We start from the raw sequence: 25,032 nt of genomic DNA on the forward strand, positions 1-25,032 counted from the left end.
TAAACAATTAATCTAGAAAGGGATGAGGAGGGAGGGTGTTGGAGAAATGCTGAAGCAGTCTGAGACAAATGGGATGTAGGAATAAAGCTGATTTGAACTGACATGGTGGTTTAAAATGGTGTAAAGCCACACGATTCCTGCAGAATTTGGGATTTGCAGATGTTGAAGTCATACAAAATATTAAAGGAGGTCAGAAGTTTCTTTTAATAGATGTGAGACAGAAGGACAAATATATTAATATTGCAACACAGTGTCATCAGGTTAAAGTATATTCAGGCTACACTCCCAATGAATGAAGTATGAAAGAGTGCAAACAAGGCCCAAGCCTTTCAAAGCTACTGCAACAGCAGCTTACTGTGCATCTTAATGAAATTGTCTAGTCAGACTCCGGCCATTGCACTCCGTGCTTACAAGGATGTGAGGATGCTAAAAGAGGATCCAGCCCGTGTCATCCTGCCCCTAACCACGCCTACCGCACTGCAGATCAAAAACACCCAACTATGTCGTCCTAGTCGCCGACAATTGACCAGTTTTAATCCATTAACTGTCCCCAAATGTTATCGTGTGTGCCAGTGACTCAGCGCTGCCCTTCACTGATGTAAAACACGGGGGTTTAAGGTTAGAAAAGCATCCCTGTGTTTCTATTTCCACCCATTTTCCCCACTTTGTGCCTCGACACTGGAGCACGTTAGCCTACTGTACCTCAGGCGGCTTGTTGCTTTGATATAACCGACTTGCAGCCCCCAGTAACGGCCGCAGCAGGCAGCCCATTCAGCAAAACACCCAACATGTCGCTACAATGCTCCGCACCGAGACTACAATGCAAAACAGCGGGGTTAAAAGCTTATACCCGGTGTTTCTGACACGGTTAGCCACGTCCACTCCACTTTTCCGCCTGACTGAACACAGCAAAAGTGTATTTTAATGTTAATCATCTGTCAGCGGCCGCGGGTGTTGTGGTCAGACACAGCGAAAATAGCAAAAAAGGGAAATAATACAGAGGAGTGAACAAAGCGGGAGGCGTGCATCTCTTGTTGGACAGCCTGAGTGTAAGATTAGAGGAGAAAAGCAGCAAAAGAAAAGGTTTTATTACCAGGTAGACCGTCCCTCGTTCAGCTGGTTATGCGAGTTGCATTCGTAGTGGACTTGTGTTTCCTGACAGCGGTGCTACTCTGCTGCAGTTCCCTCTCCACCAGCCTATCACACTCCACTATGCAGCTGAGAGTAGAATTGTGGGATATCAGGACAGCCGGGGCATTATTTCAGCAGCACACCCCCCAGCACATACACACTTACACACTTAGACACACACACACACACACACACACAGCATGGCAATTAATGGCACGAGGTTTGTTGTTTTACATGGGAAAGCCAGCGCCAGTCAAATGTGGTAGGATGTTTGAAGGTACATTTATACTGTACTCAAGTACAGTTGCACTTTACTCGAATAATTCCACTTCATACATGGATGAATTATTCTCATTCACACAGCTATGCCCAGCCCACATAAACTCACAATACACCACTAGAGCTGAAACAATGAGTCACTGATCGATTAGTTTATAGACGAAACATAACTGGTGAATGTTTTATTAATTGATTAACTGTTTTGTTTGCATGTTTCAAGGAAAAATAACAACTTATCCAGCTTCTCCAATACAAGGATCTGCTGTTTTTCTTTCTCTTATGCAACAGTAAACTGAATATTTTTTGGATTTTGGACTGATGGAACAAAACATGCTATTTGATAACCTGTTTCAATCTTTTTGGGAATATAAACCATACAACTAACTAAAATAACTACAAATCAATATTATCTGCAGCCCTAGGTGCCACAAATTCATCTAAGCCAGATCCAGAATGCATGCGAATACATTTTCAAACAATATGACAAAAAGTCTAAAAAACAAAGAAAACCAATTTAAAGGTCCAGTATGTGGGATTTAGTGACATCTAGCAGTGAGGTTGCAGTACTGAAACTTCTCTCATGTGCCACGGGTGTAGGAGAACTAAGGCCCTGTTTCAATCAAGCAGTTAGATAGGCTTTTATTCTGTTTCCACTGTGAAAAGTTGTGCATGGTACCAACAGAACCATTCTTAAACGTCCCCATTTTCGGTCACCCCTCTGTTGGGGTACCTAGCACACAGATCGGGTAATAAAAAGTGGAGCTGTGAACACTGCAGTCTGTTGAGTGGTTAATAGCGGACTGTCATGTGGTGGGGAGGTGGGGCTTATGTAACCACTGTTCATACCATGGAGAGTTTTACAAACATTAGTTAAAAATAACTATAAAATAAAGGATGTTTTGCTGCCCACAGCTGCTGTATACTGAGAAAAAAATAACTTAATTCATTGGGCTGACTGCCTGCAGCGTTTAAAGTGGAACATTAACTTGTTACGTTACTCAGTTTATGAGCTGACAATGTGAATCCATCAGCACACCTTAAATTTCAATGTGACAACTTTGACCATTACTTTAGTTTTTATTATCTCTCTTGGATGACATACACTTTAAGTAATGAGTGGATCTTCAAGCGTTTAAAAAATATATATTAATTTCGACTGGATTATGTGAACTACTTGTGCCCCAATCCTCACTTGGAGAAAAAAAGTGTCACGGAGCATCGCCACTGTGGGCTACAGCAACACTAAACCCCTGAGCTTGCCTAAGAAGGACAAACCCGCTATTTTTAAATATCCCACGGAGAGAGACTCCCACTGCAGCCTGTTCTATTTTGTTCTGAAAATGTTGGCGTGCAACAGCATTTTGTGGACGATAAACAAGGTGCAGACCTCCTTTTATGTTACCGGTGATGATGAATCACAGCTAGTTCTCGACGGAGCAGTTAATGACCACAACCCTGCCTGCCTACATTTAAAAGTAACATTTGCAGTGGAAACGTTAGGGTCTAGGTACCATATCTGAAGGGTTACTTTTGGTACCCAAGGTACCATACCGAAAGTGTGGTGGAAACTTAAGGTGGCTGATGCCAAATCGCAAATGAGTCACAGACAAATCAAGCATAGGGTCTAGATAGGGTTATTCAGAGCCAGTGTTTGTCTGTTCTGGGCTACTGTAGAACAACATGGTGTACTCCGTAGAAGAGGACCCGCTCCACATGTGGATATAAGGTAACAAAAACACGATTCTTATTTTCAGGTACTATAAACTAATAAAAATATACTTATGAATTATATATCATTTTCAAACCACCACTGTCTACAACAAAATTCATTAAAAAAATCACTGACAAAATATATACTGTGTAATACCGTATAAATCAGCAGAATACTATTCTATTTCTTTTCTATTTTCAGATTTTGTTTTGCAACTTTTTTTTACACTAATACATTTTAGTGGGAAATACTGTATTTTTTATATCCCTGCATTTCTCTAACCACTATAATTACTTTGCAGTTTAAAAACTTAACACAAAAGCTTTGATGAGCTTATAAAATAATGCATTGTTATAGATTAAGCTCCTCAACAGTATATAAAGCTGTTAAATTTAACTCCCCTTAGACCAGCCACAACTTAAAAATGCTTTTCAAAGACTTACTGACTCTCTGCACTCAGTCCGGAGCTCTTTATAATATTCTTCAAACTGAAAAACATAATCCAAGCCATATTAAAACGAGCCAATATCAGTGAGCACATGAACACACACATCTGCTGCCTTCCTCGAGGTACATACATGTGGTCGTACGTGCACAAATACAGACATAAAAGCAAGTTTTTAATTAGTGTCTGGGCTGTTCCCTTTGGGGATTTGAGGGTTTTGCCTCCCGCCTCCCAGTGGGAACTTGACCCAACTCGGTCACCCATTTGACTTTTATTTCATCTAATTGCTTTCATGCTCAAGTAATATACCACATGCCAACACTTACAGCACACTATGCAAATATAAATACACACAGTCATGCATGTTACGGCAGAGAAGTTTCTGCCGCAGTCGTACGTGAAATCCCTAAACAGTGATGGACACATAGCGGGCATGTTTAGTAGATAGTAGAGGGTAAATGTAACAACACACACAGTGCAAGTGTTGTGTACAGCAGCCAGACAGCTGGCTCCTCATTCAGCCTCTTGCTAATTGTAACACAGCTCATAAAACAAGCTCAATGACAACAATGAATGTTTTACATTGAGGGCATTTAATTCAGGTTACAATCCAAGGTGACTGAGCTACTCCAAGTTTAAATTCCTAAACTTTACAAGCAACCATCAGTAAGGAGAGTGAGGCTTAGAGCTGCAGTGGCTTAACAATAGATGTAACACAATATTCCTGTAACCCTCGGTGCTGGGAGGAGAAATAATAGCCGAGGAGGACTGTCAGGAGAATAGTTTTTTCACAGTGACACTGGAATAACTCATGGCAGTGTCTTTGCTGAGTCTAACGGGATCGCTCCAGTAACCATAAAAGGTCTAAGAATGTGTTTTTACTTAGGTGACAACATGAGAAGAGGCAGCCTTGCAGGTTCAACCATTATCATGGTAAAAGTTGTTCTGACCATTTAATACTGATTCTACTACTTCTCCAAAGCGAGTCTCTTTCACTTCCCCCTTCATTCCTTGTTTTTAAAGCACACACACATTACTGTAATGACAAACCTCGCTCGCACCATCACCACAATATCTCTCTCGGAGAATACACACTGTACATTATGCTTAATGTAACAACTAACTGGGATGTCTGCTCTCTGCACAGCCAAACAATAGTTATCTACATTTAGAGCAGGTGGAGTCTGGCACAGCATTGTCATGACAAGACTGATCGTCGGACACATTTCTCATCAGGGCCCGTCTGGCCAGTGGGTGGTGACTGTGCGCCTGTAATGCAGTAACCGATCTTAAATTGGAAATGAAGGATCAGCTTGTCTCCAAAGGAAATATCAATGCTCGCATACCGGCATACCGGCGCTGGAACTAATGGAGCTTCAATTTATAAATCCTTTTTTTTAGTTTAATGTATTTTTCTGACTTTTGCAGATATCAAGTCAGGAGAAAAGACAAAATACACGGTAGCATACACAAACAGGCCTATCTAACCAACTCAATATCATGTGACACTAAAAGCAGAGAACAGTAAAATGAATTTTTATTGATCCTCAGAGGGGAAATTTGATGTCACAGCAGCACAAAGACAGCAATAGTACAGACAAATAGACAAAGTAATAAAACAATTAACAAGAGGTATACAATAAATAGGTCTGGGTGGGAATTACCACAGAATCCAAGATACAATATTATAGATATTTAAGCCACAATACAATATTATTGTGATTTTAAATATGTTGAAATATGCTGAGTATTGCGATAAAATATATCACGATATATTGCCATTTATTACCTTTTTTTCAACTGTAAATGATGTGCCCAAAAGAAAACTTTGTCAGCATCTGTTTCATCTAATAAGATTAAGTTTTCAGTCTGTTCATCTAACATTAGCCATTTCGTTTGCAGAAAAATGTATCTAGTTGACTGAAAATTTGTATTTGTAACATTAATAATTTATATAATTAAAAATATCAATACCTGGCACTGTGTGACGATACGATATTGCCACACAAAAATATTGCGATACTATGCTGTATCAGTTTTTCCAACCTTTTAAATAGGGACGCAATAATCTGACTTTTTCAGTCCCTATACTGAAACCGCTTTGGGTATTGGCCTATAACGATTACCAATACCAGTGTTTAATTAATAAGCTGTATGTGTCACTGTGTGGAAATGACTGGGATCATTCCTTCATTTGTAAGGCAACATCACGTTTGACTTATATATTGCTTTCCTAACACTGTACAATAAAATGTAGTTAATAAATACGTAGATAGAAATTCACTGAATTGTTATTTATCATTAAAATATTTCATTGTGCACCAGTCTTCAAAATTAACTGGAACTACAATTCAAGTGTACACCTTTTAAATGCAGATTGGTCAAAACAGAAACAGGAATTAAAATTATAGTTAACACAATACAACTGTTTAAAATGCAGTCTGTGGTCTACTAGTCTACTACAGGCGTAAACACAGAATTGAATAGAACAGATCATCCCCCCCAGTAAAGATAAACAATCAAGCTGTTTGAGTCAGTATCTGCCTGATATCCATTATCAGTATTTGCACATTCCTTTTAAAAAGAAAAGACAAAAAAGAAAAAACATTTAAAAAATAGAAAAAGATTGCGAAGAAAAATTACAGTGGTTTATTTAAAGTGACAGTAGTGATTAATGGCAGCAGAGTCAGCAAGTCTAAAAAATATTAATTCTTTAAATTTTATTTTCAATTCTTATGATCAATGTGTCACCTCAAACTTGGAAGCACGATCAGTCCTGCCTCACTGAAGGCGTGTATCTGACCTGTTGTACTGTTTTCCTGTGATCCTGTATTACAAGTACAAAGGAAGTGACCTTTGCCATCACATGCTTTGAGTTACAGTCTTTTTCTTTCTTTGTAGTTAATGTAATATAAAAAGATCTCGCTGAACAGGAAGTGACGTGTTTACCCACCACGCTTGATTGGCAAATGCTCTACTGTATGGGAAGTTCAGATTAAATGGAAACACGTTAGAAATAACCCATACTCTAAGGAAATGCTTGCAGTAAAAAGATGACTGAAATATCTGGGCCACGCCTCCACAGAGGTATCTGAGTTCTCACTCTCTGTATGTATAGTGACTTGCAGATAAGTGTGAGTGCAAATCTATGACTCCTCACAGCCTTCAGAGCAGCCCTTGGTCAGCAGAATGATTAATACCACACAAGACAGACAACATGTGATCTCTGGACTCTACTTAGCTTATGTGGCTGCTTAACTCTTCACTTTTTTTCTGCTGCGTACAGACACTTAGTTCCTGTGCAGCTCGTCTGCTCTGAAGCCTGACCTTGAACTGGGATAGCCTTGAATCTCAATGTCTGTTAACAACTATTAGCATAATTGGGGAACATAGAATGAACTAGAAATGCTGCCACTGTCTCTTTTGTTTTACATGATTCAAAACTTACAGGAAGGAAGTTGCATTATACTGATCTCCTGCTTACACAGCATTTTGACTCTTAAGCTAAATTCAACTTAAGTATATAAAATGAATGAATCTGAAATTAGTGGTTTATTTAAAAGGTAATTCTGTGAAGCAATGTTTTGGGAAAACATCAAATTTTACTCAGCAAATCCTGGTGTGTGTGAATATATGTATATACTCTAAAATCAGTTACCTCATGAAGCTCATTACAGCAATACACTCAACAGTGGTGCGGTCATAACAAGCAAGCTGGCACTTCATCAATACATACTGAAGCATGTCCTCAACAATACGCAGCAAATCACCCATGTGATCTCATTTAAAAAACGAAAACAAGTCCAGGCCAGCATTCCATGCCATCCCTGGGGTCTGGAGGAAAGTAATTGCTGGACCTAAAGGTTCTCTGAGCAAATGCAGAATTACATTTCCAATTTTGCCCTTTGGTTTTTACACACAGAGATGCCACAGTCAGCAGTGGTGATCCTAGACTCTGGGGGGCCCGAGGCAAAGGCCCACATCCCCTAAAAATGCATTCAGTCCAAACATCCATTAGGTCAACTGTGTTTGGTCAAAAGTCATAATCTTTTAGTGAAAATAATAACACACACTAGCAGGGGCCAAACTCAGGGGGGTTGTGAGGCAGCTGTGGTGCACAGTATAGTGCCTTTGTGAGAGATTTAACCCTTTGAAACCTGGAGCGACATCACTTTTCTTGTGCTGCTTTCAGATGCCTTTCACAAGTATTTAAACCTTTGAGCGCTGAGCAAATTGGTGAGATTTTTTCCAAATACATGAGAGAAAAGGCAATGAGCAACTGGAAAGAAATGTCTCACAAATTGCCCCCAAAAAATTTAAAATGGATTTATAAAATGATTTTAAAACAAAAACTTGGGGGAAAAAAAACTAGGGGAAAAACTGTTATTACTACATTTTAAAATTATGTTACAAAATTATTTTAATAATTGAGCACTCTTTCCAAGCCATTTCTTTTTTAACTGTCTTTTTTTTTCTTGCTAATTTCTGGGGTAATTTCTTCCTTCATTGCTCATTGCCTTCTTCCCATGTTTGTAAAAGAAAATAAAGCCAAAATGGTTAAGGGGTCTTGTAACTGTTTTCCCATATTTTTGGGAGGGCCAGCTCAAATATCTGCCAAGTTTGGCTCTCCTGTTGATGCGCCCCTGACAACCATTGACTTTACTGAGCCCTGGATACACTAGACAACTGTACTTCACTTATGCCAACCAATGCTATCCTGAAGTAAAGTCATGTCTAATTAGATTGCTCTCTGGCTGACATTTCAATATAAAAAAAGTTGAATTTTCCCATATAAACAGATATTTGATTTGTGCTCACTGACGACATTCTTCTCCATATTGGAATACATTATTCAGCATGAAGTCTTCATGGTTATCAGGTTAATTGCTGTTTTTTTAACTACACTTTGAACTCAATGAACTCAAAGTGAATTGGCTCCAGTTCTGCTTTCTTCTTCACCCCTAACTAACCAAAGCTACTATCCCCTGCTGTCCAGCTCTACTCAGCTGTAAACGCTTTCACTCCCAAAGGGCTGCAGGTCAGCAAGCATACATGCCAAATTAGAAGAAGATTTTGACATCCCAAACTGGGCCAAAGCTCCCAAATCGACCCCTATCTCGAGCACACTCTCATCACACTGCACCCCTCTATTAGAAAAGTCAGTTTTTTTTCCAACTTTGGCTCCCTTTCATGTCAAGCCAAGGGTACATACTGCAGATTAATGTGAAAAGGGATTATTACTCAGAAGCTGAGGAGCACTCCCTTCTTGTTGTCTGTATATAGGAAGCACATCTTATCTCAAGGAATCATAAATGTGGTCTGCTTTTGTAACCTTTGGAAAGCAGAAGGCTAATGATTGTGCCTGTGAAGTGATTGCAGACCAGGCATTTTTAGAGAAAGGGAGGGGCCGCACATGTGTAGCGTGCATGTGGTTTGGAAGAGAAAAAAAAAGGTGGAGTATTCAGAATTGTTCTTCCCTTTTAATGCTTTCTATGGATATCAGAATTTCAGTTTAGGAGAACAATTTAAGTAGTCTGATGTTCCAGCAGCAGTGTTAGTTGAGATAATAACATCACTTCATTGATTTTTTATTGATAACAGTCTCTTTTCTTTACAGTACAATCATCCTATTTTTAAGACTGTAATTTTGGTTATAAACATATATAATTGTGAATATATACATATAAATAAATTACAACAACCACTCCAATATGAAAAGCATGTTAAAACAAGACTAAGTGGCTACAGCCATGCTGTGGATGGCACAGTTTTTTTCCTAAGGGCCATTTCATAGTCGACGCACGCAACGCAAACAAGCTACGCAACCGATGCGAGCTACGCACTTCCTTTCATAGTCAACACATTGAACGCAAGCAACGCGGGTGACACTTGAAATGCAATACATCGCTCGCGCAATAAGGGGTAGCAGAGTCACCGGTACATTCCGGCTAGCTAGTACTGCTGTAGCTAGCTAGTACTGCTATTTTATTAGCTAGACACTAGAACTGTCATATTTAATGGGGGTGTGCCCGTACGAGTTCGCAAAGATTTTCCTCCTCACCGGCCACACTTCATACCGGCTTCTTCTGTGAATAACAAAAAGTGGTTAATTTCAAGTACGTCGCTTGTATTATCATCCCCGTTGGCAACGCATGGTATTACACGCGTCACTGCGTCGCGTATCAAAAAAATGGACAACATATTTTGAGATGCAAGCACGCATCATGGCGTCTTGATGCGTCCCAATGCGTTCATGTCTGCGTGCCTTTGCGTCGACTATGAATTGGCCCTAAGATTGTTCCTCTTTATCCCGCCCTATTGTGCTGTGATTGGCTAATACCACATGCTGCAATTGGCTAGTACCTCTTACATTGACATGTCAAGGTCGAAGGCAGTTAAGGTTAGGGCAAAGAGGTAAATCTAGCTAGTACTAGCAAATCCCCACACAGTAGGGCGGGGCTAGATGGAACGTTCTCAGGAAAAAATAATAAAACGTGTACTTGCCCGTGCCGATTTAAGCTAAATGCTAAGTTCAGCATGCGAACATGCTCATAAAAATAATGCTAACGTGCTGATGTCAAGCAGATATGTTCATCGTCTTAGTTTAGCTTTAGGATAATAAAATTTGCTTCCATTTTCAGATATTAGCTTATTGCAAATATATTGTAGCCTATTGTGTGTATGTCGGCCGACAAGCTACAAGAACAGGGCAGAATTAATTACCATCAGCTCATATATCATTACCATCGGCTCATATATCGTCATCTGAACTCCCAAATATCGATACCAGTATTGGCCTCAAAAAATACAGTATCAGTCGAGCTACAATGCATCTCTATGTTTTCTGTGTTTAGTTAGATAATAAATCAAAAAAAAAGAAAAGAAACTGTGGGACACATTGTTGGATAAACATAGGCAAGAACAAAAGACGTTTCAGTGCCTCAGTGTTCATGGCAAAGTAGCAATTTGGTACAAATGCAAAAGAGTTTTTGGCAGGAAACAAAAGTTGCTGTACAATAGCACATTTGTGGATGCCTTCAAAGAGCGCCCAGTCTGAAGCTCACCCCTACTCTCCACTATAAATACCCTGTAACTGTCAAGGTGCCATCCCAGGAGCTGGAGCTTTATAAGGCAAAGACTGCCCCATGCTACTCTCAAGTGATCAGCCAACACTGGGAGATAACAAAACTCCCAACAAGCTTATCTGTCCACTCAACAAGATTGAGTCATACATGTTATCTCCGCCAGCTCCCAAAGGCTTTGGTGACCGTAAGCAGCACTGCAGTCACGTGTGGAGTTCAGCTCACTTCACTGACCGTGAATGACTGCACACCTGAGGGCAGGAAATCTGTGCTGATGGCTTCATTTGCATTTTACACTTCAGGCTGATGTTCTTGATGTTGTAAAAATAACAAGTGAGCAGATAGAAGTTCAGTGTCTTGCTCAGGGACATTGTTGATGGACACTTTTGCTATTGATGCGATCCAAACTTTCAAATACATGACGGTCTGAGCTATGACGACCTTTCACAAGTCACAATAAAGCAGTTATTTTTAATCCTAATTCAGTTTCATTTAAAGGGGACCTACTATGCTCATTTTCGGGTTAATACTTGTGTTTTGGGTTTGTACTTGAACATGTGTTCATGCTTTAATGGTCGCAAAACACTAAATTTCCCTAATATTGTCTGTGCTGGAACACCTGTATTTAACCTCACTATGAGACGCACTGTTTTAGCACCCGACTCCTTAATCTTCCCTCCTGAAAAAGCCCAGGTTGCTCTGATTGGTCAGAGTTTCTGTGTCTTCCATATCTCAGCGTGTAGCAGCCAAGGGAATGTCTGTAAGTGAGTATGGCGGCACTTTCTGATGTAAGAAATCACCAATAAAAGCTTCTAAACCAAAATCTTCACAACCACATGTTCCAGTATGACTATCATCGAAAGAAATTATTAACATCAGCAACCAGGATTACTTGTTTCCTTGATGTTAGCATGTAGCTACATGTAGCAGTGTACTTGGAGCTGGGGAATGACTGATAAAGGGTGAAGTGGCACTTTCCATCGTGAAAAATCACCAATAAAGGCTTCTAAACACAACCGGACATGTTTCAGCAGGAATCTGATCTGAAATCTGGGAGAAATTAACAACATCAGCAACCAAGATTATGTTTTCTTGATGTTAGCATGTAGCTACATGTAGCAGTGTACATAATGTGAACACTTGCAGTAGCGTGCCTGAAGCAGATGACCATATAAAGAACTCCATCACAAGCTGATGTACGCTTGTTTTGAAAGTAGAAAAAAGCCTTGGAAATAGAGTATGTAGACCTGTCTAAAGCTATTGTTGTTTGTAAAACAACTGAAACAATTAATCAGTTATCAAGATAGTTGCAGAATTTAAATCAAGTTCTAATTCACTCCTTTCCATTTATCTTATTAAATTAATCAAAGCCATTCAGATGCTTATCGTATCTCTGGAAAATAAATTACATTTCAGACTTTAGGATGTAATTTATGGGCTCGCGTCACTTTTTAAGTGTCACAGGAGATTTTGCATAAACAGAATGATAGAGTATTGTTTACAAAGATCTATTAGTGTACTATCAATTATTGTTCAAGCACAAATGGCAGAATGTCTCTGATTAAAGCTACTTAAATGTGGGTATTTGATGTTTTTTTGTCCTCAAAACAATACATTTGAAGACTGGAGAGAAGGGAAATTGTGATAGGCATTCGTTTTCGGAAAAACATTGAACCGACAGTTAAAGGGAGAAGGTGAAAAAATGTGAATAATTTTACAGTTGTTGTTAAAAGGCAGCTCATATTATATGAACAAATAGCTACAGAGATTAAAAAAAAAGTTGTTTATTTCACCAGGAGTTTAGTAATCGACTGTACCGTGGGAAGGTTGTGGGTGTCATGTAAAAACTCAATATTTGGCTCGGCCCTCTTACTCCAAAGAATGTCTACAGATATTACTCCAACCTTTGCATGTCTTATCGTGATAATGCCAGAGATTTGCAGACTATTTCTTTTAACCTTCAACCTCTCTTTCTGACTCACACAAACATGGGCCCTTCCATATCCTTCATTTTGTCCAACACAGCACAATGAGTCATAGCATCAAAGAACATCAGGTAAAATAATGTCTTCTCTTCCAGTACCATGTCAGCACCATTGATCATTACCTGATCTCACAGCGGTATTGATTTTAATCCTTAAGATGAATAGGCAGAGATAGTCTTCATCACTGGCAACATTACATCAAAACCACAGTAGGAAGTCTCTCCTGTAGAGAGGTGTCTGCAGCAGAACAAGTAATAATTATGAAATGAATGAATGACCTTGAGCTACAGAAAGAGGATTTAATCTTGTTATGTCATCACACCAGATAATAGAGGAATGAAATCACATTCAGAAGGGGACACATTCCCTGATAATAGGTAAAGCTCACCGGGGTCACAAGATACTGGCCTTTCAATCATAAAGCCCGAACACCATCCTCAGACATTATACCTGATGAAACATACAGTTTTTGTAAATATGCTGCATTCCAGTCAAAGTCAGAGTTTGGAAATTCCCTGCTGCTCGCCCATAATTACAGCCTTCCCATGCTCCAGTGGCCCAGCTTGGAAAAACCAGGCAAGAAACATGGTCACCCACAAAATTTAAATACACTTTCCCCACGTTACAGCTGCTATCACGTAATTTACAGTATGACAGCGTTTACTTGCTAATGTGTGGGTGCAGCTTTCCATTTTGAATTTACAGCCGGTTCTTTTTCTCTCCGTGTTCTTCTCACTGGGTTAGCTGGAAAACGTGATGTCACATACTTCTACACACCAATCAGGATTGAGCAACATTTAAACCTGAACGTGGTGACAGCTGGTGGGTTATTTGTTCACTGCTAAGGGTTAAACAGTTCATAAATAATACCTTAAGATGTTTGGTTTTTTTTCACTTTAGTGTTGCGTTTTTAGTCATGAATGTCCTAAGGGCTTAAAATGAAAGTGTGAAATCAAAATGTCTGATGTAAAAGGAGTCCCTTGTTGATTCTACAAAGAACTATCACCCGAATCTGCAGCGCCCACTTTATAGCTCTATATTCAGCTGTCTGGGAATCAACTTTACCGTTTTGCTTATCTCTCACTGCTCTCATGGCCTCGTTTTTGGCACTTGAGGCATTGGTTTTTGGTGCAAAAGCTCTAAAAATCAACTGTACACTACCTGCTCAGCACCACACAGCAGACAGACACAGTTAGTGACTAGCTAGTGAATGTAGTGGAGCACTAAGCAGCTAAAGAGACAGTTATTTCTGTCAGCAGATGGTGGAGACCAAAAACAGAGCTAAAAATAGAGTAAAAATTGAATTTACATTCATCAGGTGGACACAAGTACGACTCCAAATTAATGATAATGTTGCTCTGTAACGGCTGGATGTGTAAATAAGCAACTGGTTGCTAACAAGTTTAACTTGTTTCGGCTGCTTCCATGAAGCCAAACAAATTTCTTATTGTAGGTTTGAGATTTAAAGGTCACATTTTCAGTGGATTTCAGGGGCTGCCCACTTGTCATGTTGTCATTGTTGAAATCATACATGCCTGACATTGTTACATCTCTAGAAGCAGCATGTGAGCTTTGGCCTTGTGAGTTCTGACTATACTGAAGTACAATTTCAAGCAGCAACCAAACGCCTTTCTGATTATTAGTCTTAAAGCCTGTGGTCCCACCTCCAAATACAGACAACTGCACATTACATAAGATCAGCATGGGAGGAAATAATAGTACATCCCCTGCCTATATGGCATGACATGCAGCAATTACATTTTGCATACTCAGGTATCTTAAAGACAAGTCCGTCAGTCATGGTGACGGCGAAAGTACCAGCTCAGCAAATGCTTCCACTCCTGAACACCTCACAGAGAAACGTGCAGGACTTTCTGTACACGCTGCCACCAGCCAATGAACACGACAAGTCCCACGGACTTTGCCCGGCCTTATCTCCTCGGTCCTGTACGTTCACCTTCATCATTCAACCTCATAAACCTGGTAAAGCTACTGAGCTGTAAGAACGACCGTGTGGCCCTATCAAGAGCAATAGTCCATCCTAAATATATATAACATGACTTCATTTCAGCCACACGGACCTCGGGACATTAATAAAATACCAAAAATGACCACACAGTAAAGTTTAAGCACCTCTTGTAGAGTCCATGAAAGGGAGTATTAAAACAAAGAGCACCACTTCTATTTTGGGGAAGATATAAGCGGAAACACATGCTGTGATGACTTCCCATTTCCGAACTGTCTGCCTGTGCCCAGCAAGCTTTTGATCAGGTGCAAGCGCGTGTGTGTGTGAGTGTGTGTGTGACTGCTTGCTCAGCAAAAAAAAGAAAGAAATTAGTTAAGGAACGGCCTGAGAAAAGCGCTGATATAGACCTTACAGACTCCATGACAGAATATGATCAGCATGTTGGAGAGGGCCTCAGACCAAATGTCACGGGACATTTTAATACTTAAGGTTTTTTTTAAAGAAATGAAAACACCAGAGATAGTCGTTTTGAAGTGCTTTCACTTTTAAACAGCTGTTACACAAACTTTTTGTACAACTTAAGTAGGTTTAAATACTTCAACACATTTGTCTAGTGACCCTTAACCCCTACTGTGTCACTCTGGCCCCATGGTTGACCTTAGAGCCTTGATTAGAGCAGCTCCAACGGGTGTCTCTTTTACTTTACCCACTCAGACATGTGTGGACTGCCTCTGTGTTTATGTGTCATACTTCCCGCTTTTGTGAATAAACTCATGCACTCACCATTTCACATTCCAGGTCCCCGGGTAAAGCAGCAGGTCACAGTGTGTTGGTAAACCCCGGTGTTGGAAACAGAAAGAAAAATTAAACAGAAACATTAACTGAGTGGATATACACGTGTCAACTTCAGGGATTAACCCTTAAAACAATGTTATTAGACGCTAACGTCATGTTAAAGCTGTTTAAATCATGCAAAACTCTGTAAAGTCACTGTCCTGTAACCGTGCTGACATGTAGAGAAGTTGAGCAGCGCACAAACAAACACTTGGACACTTTACCTGAGTCTTACGAGAGCGATCAAACTCCCTGATCAGCAGCTGACAGCAGTCTATGAGTGACCGCACACCAGGGATCCCGACACGGGGCTCGTCCGGGTGGAAAGGACCAGACACCTGTAAGCGCCTGCTTTGGCAAACCTTTCCAGAGACGGGACCGAGCTAACCCCGCCCCTCCTGCCTCTAAAACGGCCCCCATAGTGCTGCTAAAACGGGCACGCCCACGGTGCCGACGCAGGCAGCAGCGTCCCGGCGCCACCTGGTGGAGCCTGCAGGTAAGAGGGGTGTGACGGATCATCAGCTGTGTGTCACATGACCACTAGATGGCCTCGGTAGTCTGAGGTGCGTTTAGATGCTTCATGATAAAGTCTGCAAATTTAAGACGGTGCTTCTGACTTTGTCCTGGACTTGTGCTGGACTTATGGGTAATGTTAATAACATTCGTTTTTTTGCGTTTACTTTCATAAAATGTATGACACTTACATACAAGTAAAAGTAACAAATGTGCATTAATATCAGTAAAAGCCCTTGCATTCATGTTACTTAAGTAAAAGCATTAAAGTATTATTAAAAAAAAAAAAGTTTAAAAAAGTAAAAGTACTCCATATTTCTTAGTGTATTATTGGATTATCTTTTACGAATGTATGAGCAATGTTAAAAAGATGTTGCTGGTGAAGCTGGAGCAAATTTGAACTGTTTTTTATACTGTTAATTGTCAAGGGTTAGGGACTGTTAATTATTTATGAGGGGAGGAGGGAGGAAAAAAAGGGGGGGCCATGTTACATTTTTTAAAACACTGGGAAGGGACTTATGTTTTTTATTTTGGCTTAGGGGAAGGACATACAACTTTTAATGGCTGTATTTTGTATTTACGTTAAACAGCCCAAACCCACCGGCAGATTTGAAAAGCATGTTTTCTTTAAGGGTCGCCAAAATTACACCGTTTATCCTAGCCAGAAACTGTAAAAACAGAGATTATCATTGGATTTTCAAAGTTTGGATGGTCCTTGAACACATCATGTGCAAGAAAAAACATAAGCAAATCTGAGCTTAAAAATTTGATAATTCATTTAGATGACTTCATTCTACATGTCTCATTTAAGAGTGAGCCAAAAATAAACTTTTTGCATGAACTAACTAGCATGCATGACAAGGGTGAAAAACAAAGGCTTTTTTCAACTTGAGGATTTTGTCTTCAACTTTTAACTTTCAAACATCAGAAGGTACGCTTTTAAAATCTACTAACTAATTTATGGTGGAGGGAGGGTCATGTATTTTCACCCCAGTCAGTAAGGCAGTAAGGAAGGCTCAAGTAGCTTCGGGCTGGGTCAAAAAAAAAAAAAAAAGTCACACCCCAGCCACCCCCTGTGAGTAAAGAACAGTCCCTTATACATCCAGGTGCCAGTTTATTAGGTATACCTAATGCAGTCCTGCAAAAGAATCCTCCCTTTGTGAAGGTTATGATATTCAGTTTTTGTTGAAACCAGTTTAGAGTCGTGTTGACAGCAGCTTCATGAAGGTGGGATTATTGCAAGGCTGTTGAATTAGACTGCTTTAGTCCTGCATTAGTAGGTGTACCTAATAAACTGGCGATTAGTTGGTAAGTTAGTAAAGTTAGTAAGCAGTGACTGAGTGTCAAATAAATGTAGTGGAGTAAAAAAGTACAGTGTTTCCTCTAAAAGTATTGGGTAGAAGTATACGTACATTACATTATATGTTCATCAAAATTGTACCTAAGTAGTAGAATGTGGTGTTACATGCAGAAGAAGCACATACATAAAAGTGAAAAGTACCTGAATAAATAAGTGCAGAAACATATATTAAATGCAGATGTTTCCATACAGAGCACAGAGTGTATAAAAATGATGTGAACCATATGCTATTTTATTTGCAGTCACCAGATCTCAACCCAGCTGAAAAACCTATGGGAGCTTTTGGGGTTTTTCCAGCGGTTCATGCTGGCCAAACACCTTACTAAGAGGACAGTATATAGTTTTTTCCTTTAGTTTGTTACCCATCTGAATTAACAGATACGCCTCTGCTAATTTATCCTTTCAAACAATGAAGCCAATTATTTAAACGACTGTTGTAAAGGTCAGTCATAGGTTACTGGTCTCACTTCAGTTAGCACAGACAATGTAACATCAATACCACTGCAGTCTTTCCCCAGTAATGAGAAGTACTGCTGAAGTGCAGGAAAACAAAATCCATACCATCTGCAGGTTTGCCACACACTTCATCTCTCATTGTCCGACAGCTCTCATCCTTTTCATTTCACTTTTCTAAAGCCATTTGGAGCAAACAAAGTATTTTGCACTGGCTGCATTTAATCCGACATCACACAAGGACGCCTATTAGACTCGAGCGGAGGTGTTACAGTCAAGTTTATTCAACCATGAATGCTTCATATAAACAAGTGTGCACATAGGAAGACCTTGTACTCAAGGTCCCGATCCTAAACCAAACGTCTACCTGAGATTCAATTCAGTTCACCTATTCACGTGGTATTCACACAACAATGTAGAGAAACAATTCTAGACTATTTAGTTTTCTGTGGCATATTTTAATGCTACAGTACAACATGTCAGACATGACGAGTTCTCAGTGACAGTTTTGGCGATTCTACAGGCTACAATGTTTGCCCTACTGTTATACAAAAGAAAAGATAAAACTCATCATCATCAGATTTTCTGTTTTGTTTTTTTTGTTACAAATCTTTACTAAATCTTCTTACAAGTCTTTAGTATTGCTCTTGCTACATTGAAAAAATAGAAAAGTTACATCTGAATATCGAGCTGTGGATGTGGTATTTATAAAGAGCCTTGCTCTTGAGTGTTCATGGCTATGTTTCAATAGTCCTTAGCGGCTTACTCCCCACGCTGCTTACGTCCTCTGTAATGGCCAGCGTCACGTCAGCAGTCAGAGAAGAAGGTATGAAGCAAAGAACAAGACATCAAACAGTTTTCAGAGGCTCATCTGCAAACAAACAAACAAACAAACAAACAAAAAAGTCTAGGATTCTGCAGAGGTGCTGGGTGTCACCAGATCGTCCTCTCCCTGAGCTCCTTCCTCCGCTGCTGCTGCACCTGTTGCTACTTCCTGTTCGGTGGCCACTAAAGAAGTGTCCGTGTCAGGGGCTTCGAAGGACTCGCCCCCCAGGTCAGCCAGTTTGATGTAGCCCTTACTGTTGGAGCGCTCCAGACGAGGGCAGCTGAAGCGCCTGGCTCTGTCGCCCTGACGACACACAGACACAGACAGGCTGCAGCGGCGTGCAGACCTGGGCTGCTCCGTGAGAGAGTTGAGCGACAGCCGTGACCCCATCGCCCTGGCAACAGGCGATGGAGGAAACAGCTGAGTCCACTGTGCTTGAGGCTGAGCCTGCGGCGTCCCCTGTTGGTCAGTTGTGTCTGTGCTTATGTCCTCATGGCTCTGGCGGGTTGGTGGGGAATCCGGCGTCGAAGCCTCCTCCTCCTCTTTTGTGTCCGTCTCATCAGTCCGGCTGCTGCTGGCTTGTCCTTCCTCGCTAATTGTTTCAACAGCAGCAGCCTCGATAACGACCCCCTCCGCCGAGCGTCCCTCTGCCTCTGCTCTCTCAGACTCCTCTACCTCACAGTTGTTCAGTTTTATCACAGGGAGGGTGAAAGCGTTCACAGAGGAGGTGACGATAGAGGTGGTCTCCCACTGTCGGGGCTGTGGGGCGTGCTCGCTGCTATTGCTGTAGTCTTTGTAGATGCTGTAGACAGTGTCCGTGAAGGTCTGGACATCTCTGGACCAGCTACGAGGCCTGCTGGCCAACGACGGGCGCCTCAACACCTCATCGCCCCCTAACTCACCCTGGGGGCTGAGTCCAGTGGAGGGCCAGGAGCTGCGAGTAAGCATCCCACTTGCAGGGAATGACCCCGACGGGCCCTCGGCGTTCCTCGACTGAGTGTAGTTCACCAAACCATTCAGAGGCGAGTACTCCTTCGACCGTATGCTGTGTAGATCTATAACTGTGGAGTAGATATCCCTCAGGTTGATGATTTTGGTTTTCTTGTCTCGGTTTTCATGGAGGACTGCATTGGCGCAGATGAAAAGGAAAATGCCGATTCCCATCACCAGCGGTCCGAAGACTTTCAGATTGTCCGAGTACAGGTAATTATTCAGGAAGTCACACAGGAAGCCACAATTACGGGATGAGTCGGTGGTGCTGCTGTTAGAATGGCTCTGGTTTAATGAACTCATCTGTCCGGAGGGAGGCTTACTATGGGTCACGTTAGAGGAAACAGGCGGACTCTTGGAGTAGCTCATCCTGTTGACGTGGTACCCTCCAGTTCTGCGGCGCTCCTGGTACTGCTGCTGGTTCTGGCTGGGCCAGTAGCCCAGTACCGCCATGGAAATCCCCACCATGAGAACTATAACTCCAACAGCGGCCACGCAACCGGCCGGGGAGCACAGGTTGAGCTTCCCCTTCACGATCACCACGTCGTTCTTCTTCTTTTTCTTGGATTTCCGCTTCCTTTTGTTTTCCGCTCGGTTTTTGGAGCGGAGGGAATCCTGGCGCCTGTTCATGCGCAGCAGGCCACCTGTGGCTATCATGGTGGCGATTGGACAGCAGGCTTGTCACTCAACCTGGCAGGACACGGAATAGAAAAGAGAGAGCATTAGGTTAATAATTTACATCATAAGAAGGTTTAGACATTTAGAGCTACGGAGTGAATATGTTCATTTCACTGAGAGATTACACATGTAATCCAGATTTATTATACATACAAGGATTATGGTCCAAGCAAAGCTGGCAACTAACCCCCAGGGACCCCGAAAGCCCCAGGTTCAGAATGTGACAATTTCTTACAAATTGGTTTGGTAATATGTAAAACTAAAAATCAATATAGACTGAAATGCTAAAGGCTTTAAGGTGTAAAAATCCAGTTCTGAAAGGCCCTGAAAATCTATTTTCCCTGTCAGCTTCTTACTCTGAGCGATGGGATCCAACATGAACACACATATTTCTGCCACAGAACAGTTTGTTTTTTCCCACGAGACAATATTTACTTATTTTTTCTCTCTGTGCTCTTTTTACCGGTTTCAAGTGGGGCGGGACTCAGCTGGAAAAACATGATGTCACATCTTTCCAGGGACAAGTCAGGATCTGGCAACATTTGAATCAAAATCTGATGACAGGTAGTGGGTTGTCCATCAATCAAAGCTGATGAGGCAACACCCACGCAGTCCTGATGAAGCAGTTTTTGAAGAGTTTAAACTCTAGAAACCTAATGTTTTGAAGTTGTTGTTTTTTCTTTTCAGTCATGAATATTTAATGTTATAGAGAAAGACTTCAGATTTGATGCCAAGTTTTCAGGGGCTTTAATATTCCAGTGTGAAAACATTCATTGGTTTCTGGGGCATAATGGGTTGGCAGAAAAGAAGGGGAGGTTCAGGATCCACTGGTGGCCCTGGATCTGAGATTATCCTACAGGCAGAGTAAACACTGTTCCTTAAAGATGTATTTCACTGCTTTCATAAAACTAGTCTGTTTGTGTGGCAGAAAGATGCAAATACTTTTGAACCTGGTATCACATGACGAGCAAACTGAGGAAGACGGCTATGGTATTTGCTTTTGCTCAAGAACCACCAGAAAGCACAACACTGCACAGGACCAACAAACGCTCCTGCTGGTGGGTGATGTAATGTGAACTTGGCTGTTGGACACAGGAAACAATATGGCGGCCAGCTATTAACAAACAATCTCGAATTACATTAGACAGTAAAACCCTTTGTTGATAGGCACCAGGCAGTAACAGAATCTGACGTTGAGAGAGGGTCCCTCTCTCTCGATCCACTTCTACGCTCTTTTGCTGGTCTCAAAACGGATGTTTCTGTAGCTATACTTGCTATTTTGAGTGCGTAATTGTGTTTCTACTGGGAATTATGGCAAAATGCAGTGCACTATGAGTACCAAAATGGTGCGCTCATAATGGTCAAACACTGGAGTGTAGAACATTGGGCAATTTTTACCCACACAGATCGCCATGTCGACTACATAATAAGGGGTTGGACAACAAACACATTTCAATCTTGTATAATGTTGACCGACTACTGAGGTAAACACCAAAGAATTGTACAAATAAATGTGTATTTTTTTTCTTTTATACTGTTGTGAGCCATTAGCTAGTTTATCGGGTTAATTCTGTAGTAATCTGGTACCGCAAATGAAAATACTAACGCTAACATTAGCAATCAGCTACACATTTTATCATCAGGCATTGATGTTACATGTGTTGTTGCCTTACACATCTATGACTGTGACGTAATAAGGGCGTAGTTATGTTTGCTGTTCGTCATCTCCACCGTAGAAGACTTGAGCATTAGATTTGTGGTCAGATGCCGGACGAGTTGTTAATATTTGCAAAATGCGGCAGCTAACATGAACTTGGAAGATCAGCTGTTGACAGAGCCAGCCAGTATCAGCCATGGACATTTGTAACGTACTGTAAAAGCATGTTAATTTTAAGTGCAAGTGAGCAAACAAGCAGATATAGCAAGCATATATTTCAGAGAGGGACAGTCATTGTCAAATATTGGTGCTAACACTCTGCCTGGTTGCAAATTGCTGAGCAGAAGAAGAAGGCTGCCAAATCTTGTGACAGTCATTTCTGGTAAGTGCGCAACAGCCGTGTTTGATTTGAGACAACACTGCCGTGTCAAAATTTGTGCATTGTGCTTGTGAGTACATAGTGTTCACAGTGAACTGCATGCCAGTGTACTGATGGAAGTATCTGATGTGAGACACAGCATTTGTGTCTGTGGTGGCAGGCATATGAAAATGCGGAAGTACAATCTGTAGTTGGAGCAACAGCCCTACAGCCAGCAAAAATATGCTGGATGAAAAATGATTTGAGCTGACAGATGAGCAGGAGGATCTTGGTGCTGGTAAGATGGAGGAAGTTATGTTATGTTAGTTGTTGGAAATCGGCAAAGTCTTCCTTTAAATCTGCACCAAAGGCAGATGCAATATTAGTCATCTGATGGTCAGTTAACAGATAACATCCACCTGCTGCTGCTGCTGGATCTATAAATACAATGATGTAAGCGAAACAGAGACAAATACCCAAGTTGACAGCGGAGAACAAGGAGTGCTATTTATCTATATTCAGCTGTGCCGGTATGATATCAGCCTATGAAAATGTAATGTGTCCAGACAGGAGGCCAGCAGGCATGTTCTCTCCACCTCACTCTCGCTTCCTTACTCTCCTCTCTCGCACCAACCTCTCCTACCAACACTCTCCCTCCCGCCTTCCACCCAGATCCACTTCACCATCAACCCAACACAGCTGTGCTTCAAGATGACAGCGTCCTTCACATATACAGCGCATCACAAAAGGCAAATGTGAGCTATTAGTCATGTGTTTACACGCCAACACCATCTCCGCCACATAATATGTTTGCATTCATCTCTCTGATTATGCAGCACAGTAGTAGGAGCCGCGGTCCAAAGGGCGATGAAGCCACCAACACTTCGTCATGATTACAGACATCTGCTGATGAGCTCCAACCACATGTGGTGAATGATAATCGCAGGATATGGCTGATTAATTAGACAGACTCCAGCATTCCCCCCTGGATTGTGCTGGTAGCTAGGTATTTAATTTGACTAATCACGCCTAATTGTGTATGACTTAGGGCTTAGGGTTCATGAATAACTTATTCCACAAATTCCTTTCTGAGCAGCAATTAATAAGAAGCTTTCAAAGGTTGCCCTGGGTGTTGCTCTCTCCACCTTTAACAGTCAAAAATAATGATGATGAAGGTCCTTGACATCCCTTTATGATCCAAGTTATTACAGGCAGTTCTCACGGAAAGTAGAACACGGAGCTCTGCACCTGAGCCTCAGCAAACAGCACACCGGTGCTCAGCTGCTGTTTATAGCGACTTTCTCAGTATATCGCATCCAATAACCACTCAAATGCCTCCCGGGCGAGAGCAAGTCAACCTGCACTAAAACTGATAACGCGTAGGCGGACCTCTCTCTATGTTTGGGAGGAGAAGGGCAGCGGTAACGTGGACCAGAAGTGGGTGTGGACACGTCGGACTGTGTCTCTGTCTGCGGTGCTGAACCAACAGGAAGCAGCTGCCAACTACTCGGTTTGTCTCCCTAAAAGCTGCCCGTCTGGCAGGATGGAGAGGAGAGCAGGCCGGTGTTAACGCTCGGTCCATCCAAGCTGCGGGGGCGCATATTTTCGCGCAATGTTGCATGAGTAATCGACTGTTGACATTACGGCGCATCTGTTTCCCTTCTGCTGGAAGAGCCCCGTGAAGCAAATACGAGGTGCTGTGGAGGTTGGAGGAGGTGGTGCCCTGAAAATGTCCAGAGCCACGGCGACGCATCTCGCTCCAAGCACAAACGCCAAACAGAGTATTTTTGGGCGCACAAGGTGCAGACAGATGACAAACATCCACACCTCTTCCACGGCCTGACGAAGCCCATGCTTTCATAACCAACGCAACAACTATGAGGGCTAATAATAATAATAGGCTGCCATTATTTAAACGCGTAATGCCAGCCTTTCTTGGCAACTTACAATAAATCAGTATTTAATTGCAACATCAAAGCTGTAAAAAAGTTTAACTGGATACAAATCCACCTTAAAAATATTGCTGTTTTCTCCTTCCACTCCTTTTTTACTGTATATCTCTCACATATTTGGCAGATGATGTTTTAATAATCTAACACACGCAACAGAATCATGATTCAAATGTTAAATGATAAAAGTAAATCGACTGGAGTGCGCATCGATCCAAGTCCAACGCCTGACATCAAAACTCTTGTCCGTCGATTTATTGCGCGATCAAAAACACGCAAACACACACACAACTACATCTATCTGCTACACAATTAAAACACTTCCTAAACCCCGCTTTCCCTCGACACAGCCTGCTTAGGAGTCAATGTAGGATCAGATTAAACACAAAAGAAGCACGAATATCCAGCTGGAGGTAAAGACGTAGGAGGTGATTTGAAAAGGAAAAAAAAAATATCGTAAAAACAAGCGAGTCTCTTACCAGAAATTGTGGCTTGACAATCAAGCATCTTCAAAGGCGCACTCCTCGTTCAGCTGTGCATGTCGTGGTGCGCCACTTTGGTGCCGAGTCTGGAAGAGTGGTTTCCAGTTGAACGCGGACTCACAATAGACCGGCAGGGGCGGGCCAACTGCTTTTCCATTGCTGGTGATTATTGGGCAACGTGAAAAATGAGGGCTGCTGAGGACATTTATCATACTGTATGTTAGACTCCAAGCACTTCCAGATCTTTTTTTTCATTACACCTTTGGACACAATAATCAGTGACCTGCTGATTTAAACTTGTCTATCATACTAATGTGTTTTTGCCACTATGTT

General features: G+C 41.5%; 2 protein-coding genes across 7 annotated transcripts in view; both read right to left on the bottom strand.

The window, feature by feature from the left end:
• The window catches only part of LOC117272081 (band 4.1-like protein 3), a 69,419-nt gene extending 53,603 nt beyond the window's left edge, over nt 1–15,816 (bottom strand). For 5 of the 6 annotated variants that reach the window (XM_033650822.2, XM_033650820.2, XM_078173045.1 and 2 more), the window contains exon 1: nt 1,094–1,224. The gene's annotated coding sequence lies outside the window, so the exon portion shown is untranslated. Of the gene's footprint in view, nt 1–1,093; nt 1,225–15,657 lie in introns of those variants that run through there. The other variant, XM_078173046.1, reaches the window with a different exon arrangement.
• A 2,204-nt stretch (nt 15,817–18,020) lies between these two features.
• On the bottom strand, nt 18,021–24,804 carry tmem200cb (transmembrane protein 200C, genome duplicate b). Its single transcript, XM_033649991.2, has 2 exons — nt 24,697–24,804; nt 18,021–20,265 (listed from the first exon to the last, which is right to left on the bottom strand). Exon 2 carries the CDS (start codon nt 20,230–20,232, stop codon nt 18,667–18,669), a length of 1,566 nt encoding a protein of 521 aa, XP_033505882.2. The 5' UTR covers nt 20,233–20,265; nt 24,697–24,804; the 3' UTR covers nt 18,021–18,666.
• Nucleotides 24,805–25,032: the final 228 nt, after the last annotated feature.

This window comes from Epinephelus lanceolatus, chromosome 12 (assembly GCF_041903045.1).
Source record: "Epinephelus lanceolatus isolate andai-2023 chromosome 12, ASM4190304v1, whole genome shotgun sequence".
In the NCBI taxonomy this organism is placed as follows: domain Eukaryota; kingdom Metazoa; phylum Chordata; class Actinopteri; order Perciformes; family Serranidae; genus Epinephelus; species Epinephelus lanceolatus.

What these genes read in the sequence shown, in the direction of transcription:
- tmem200cb (XM_033649991.2), bottom strand. Translation starts at nt 20,232, where the DNA reads ATGATAGCCACAGGTGGCCTGCTGCGCATGAACAGGCGCCAGGATTCC.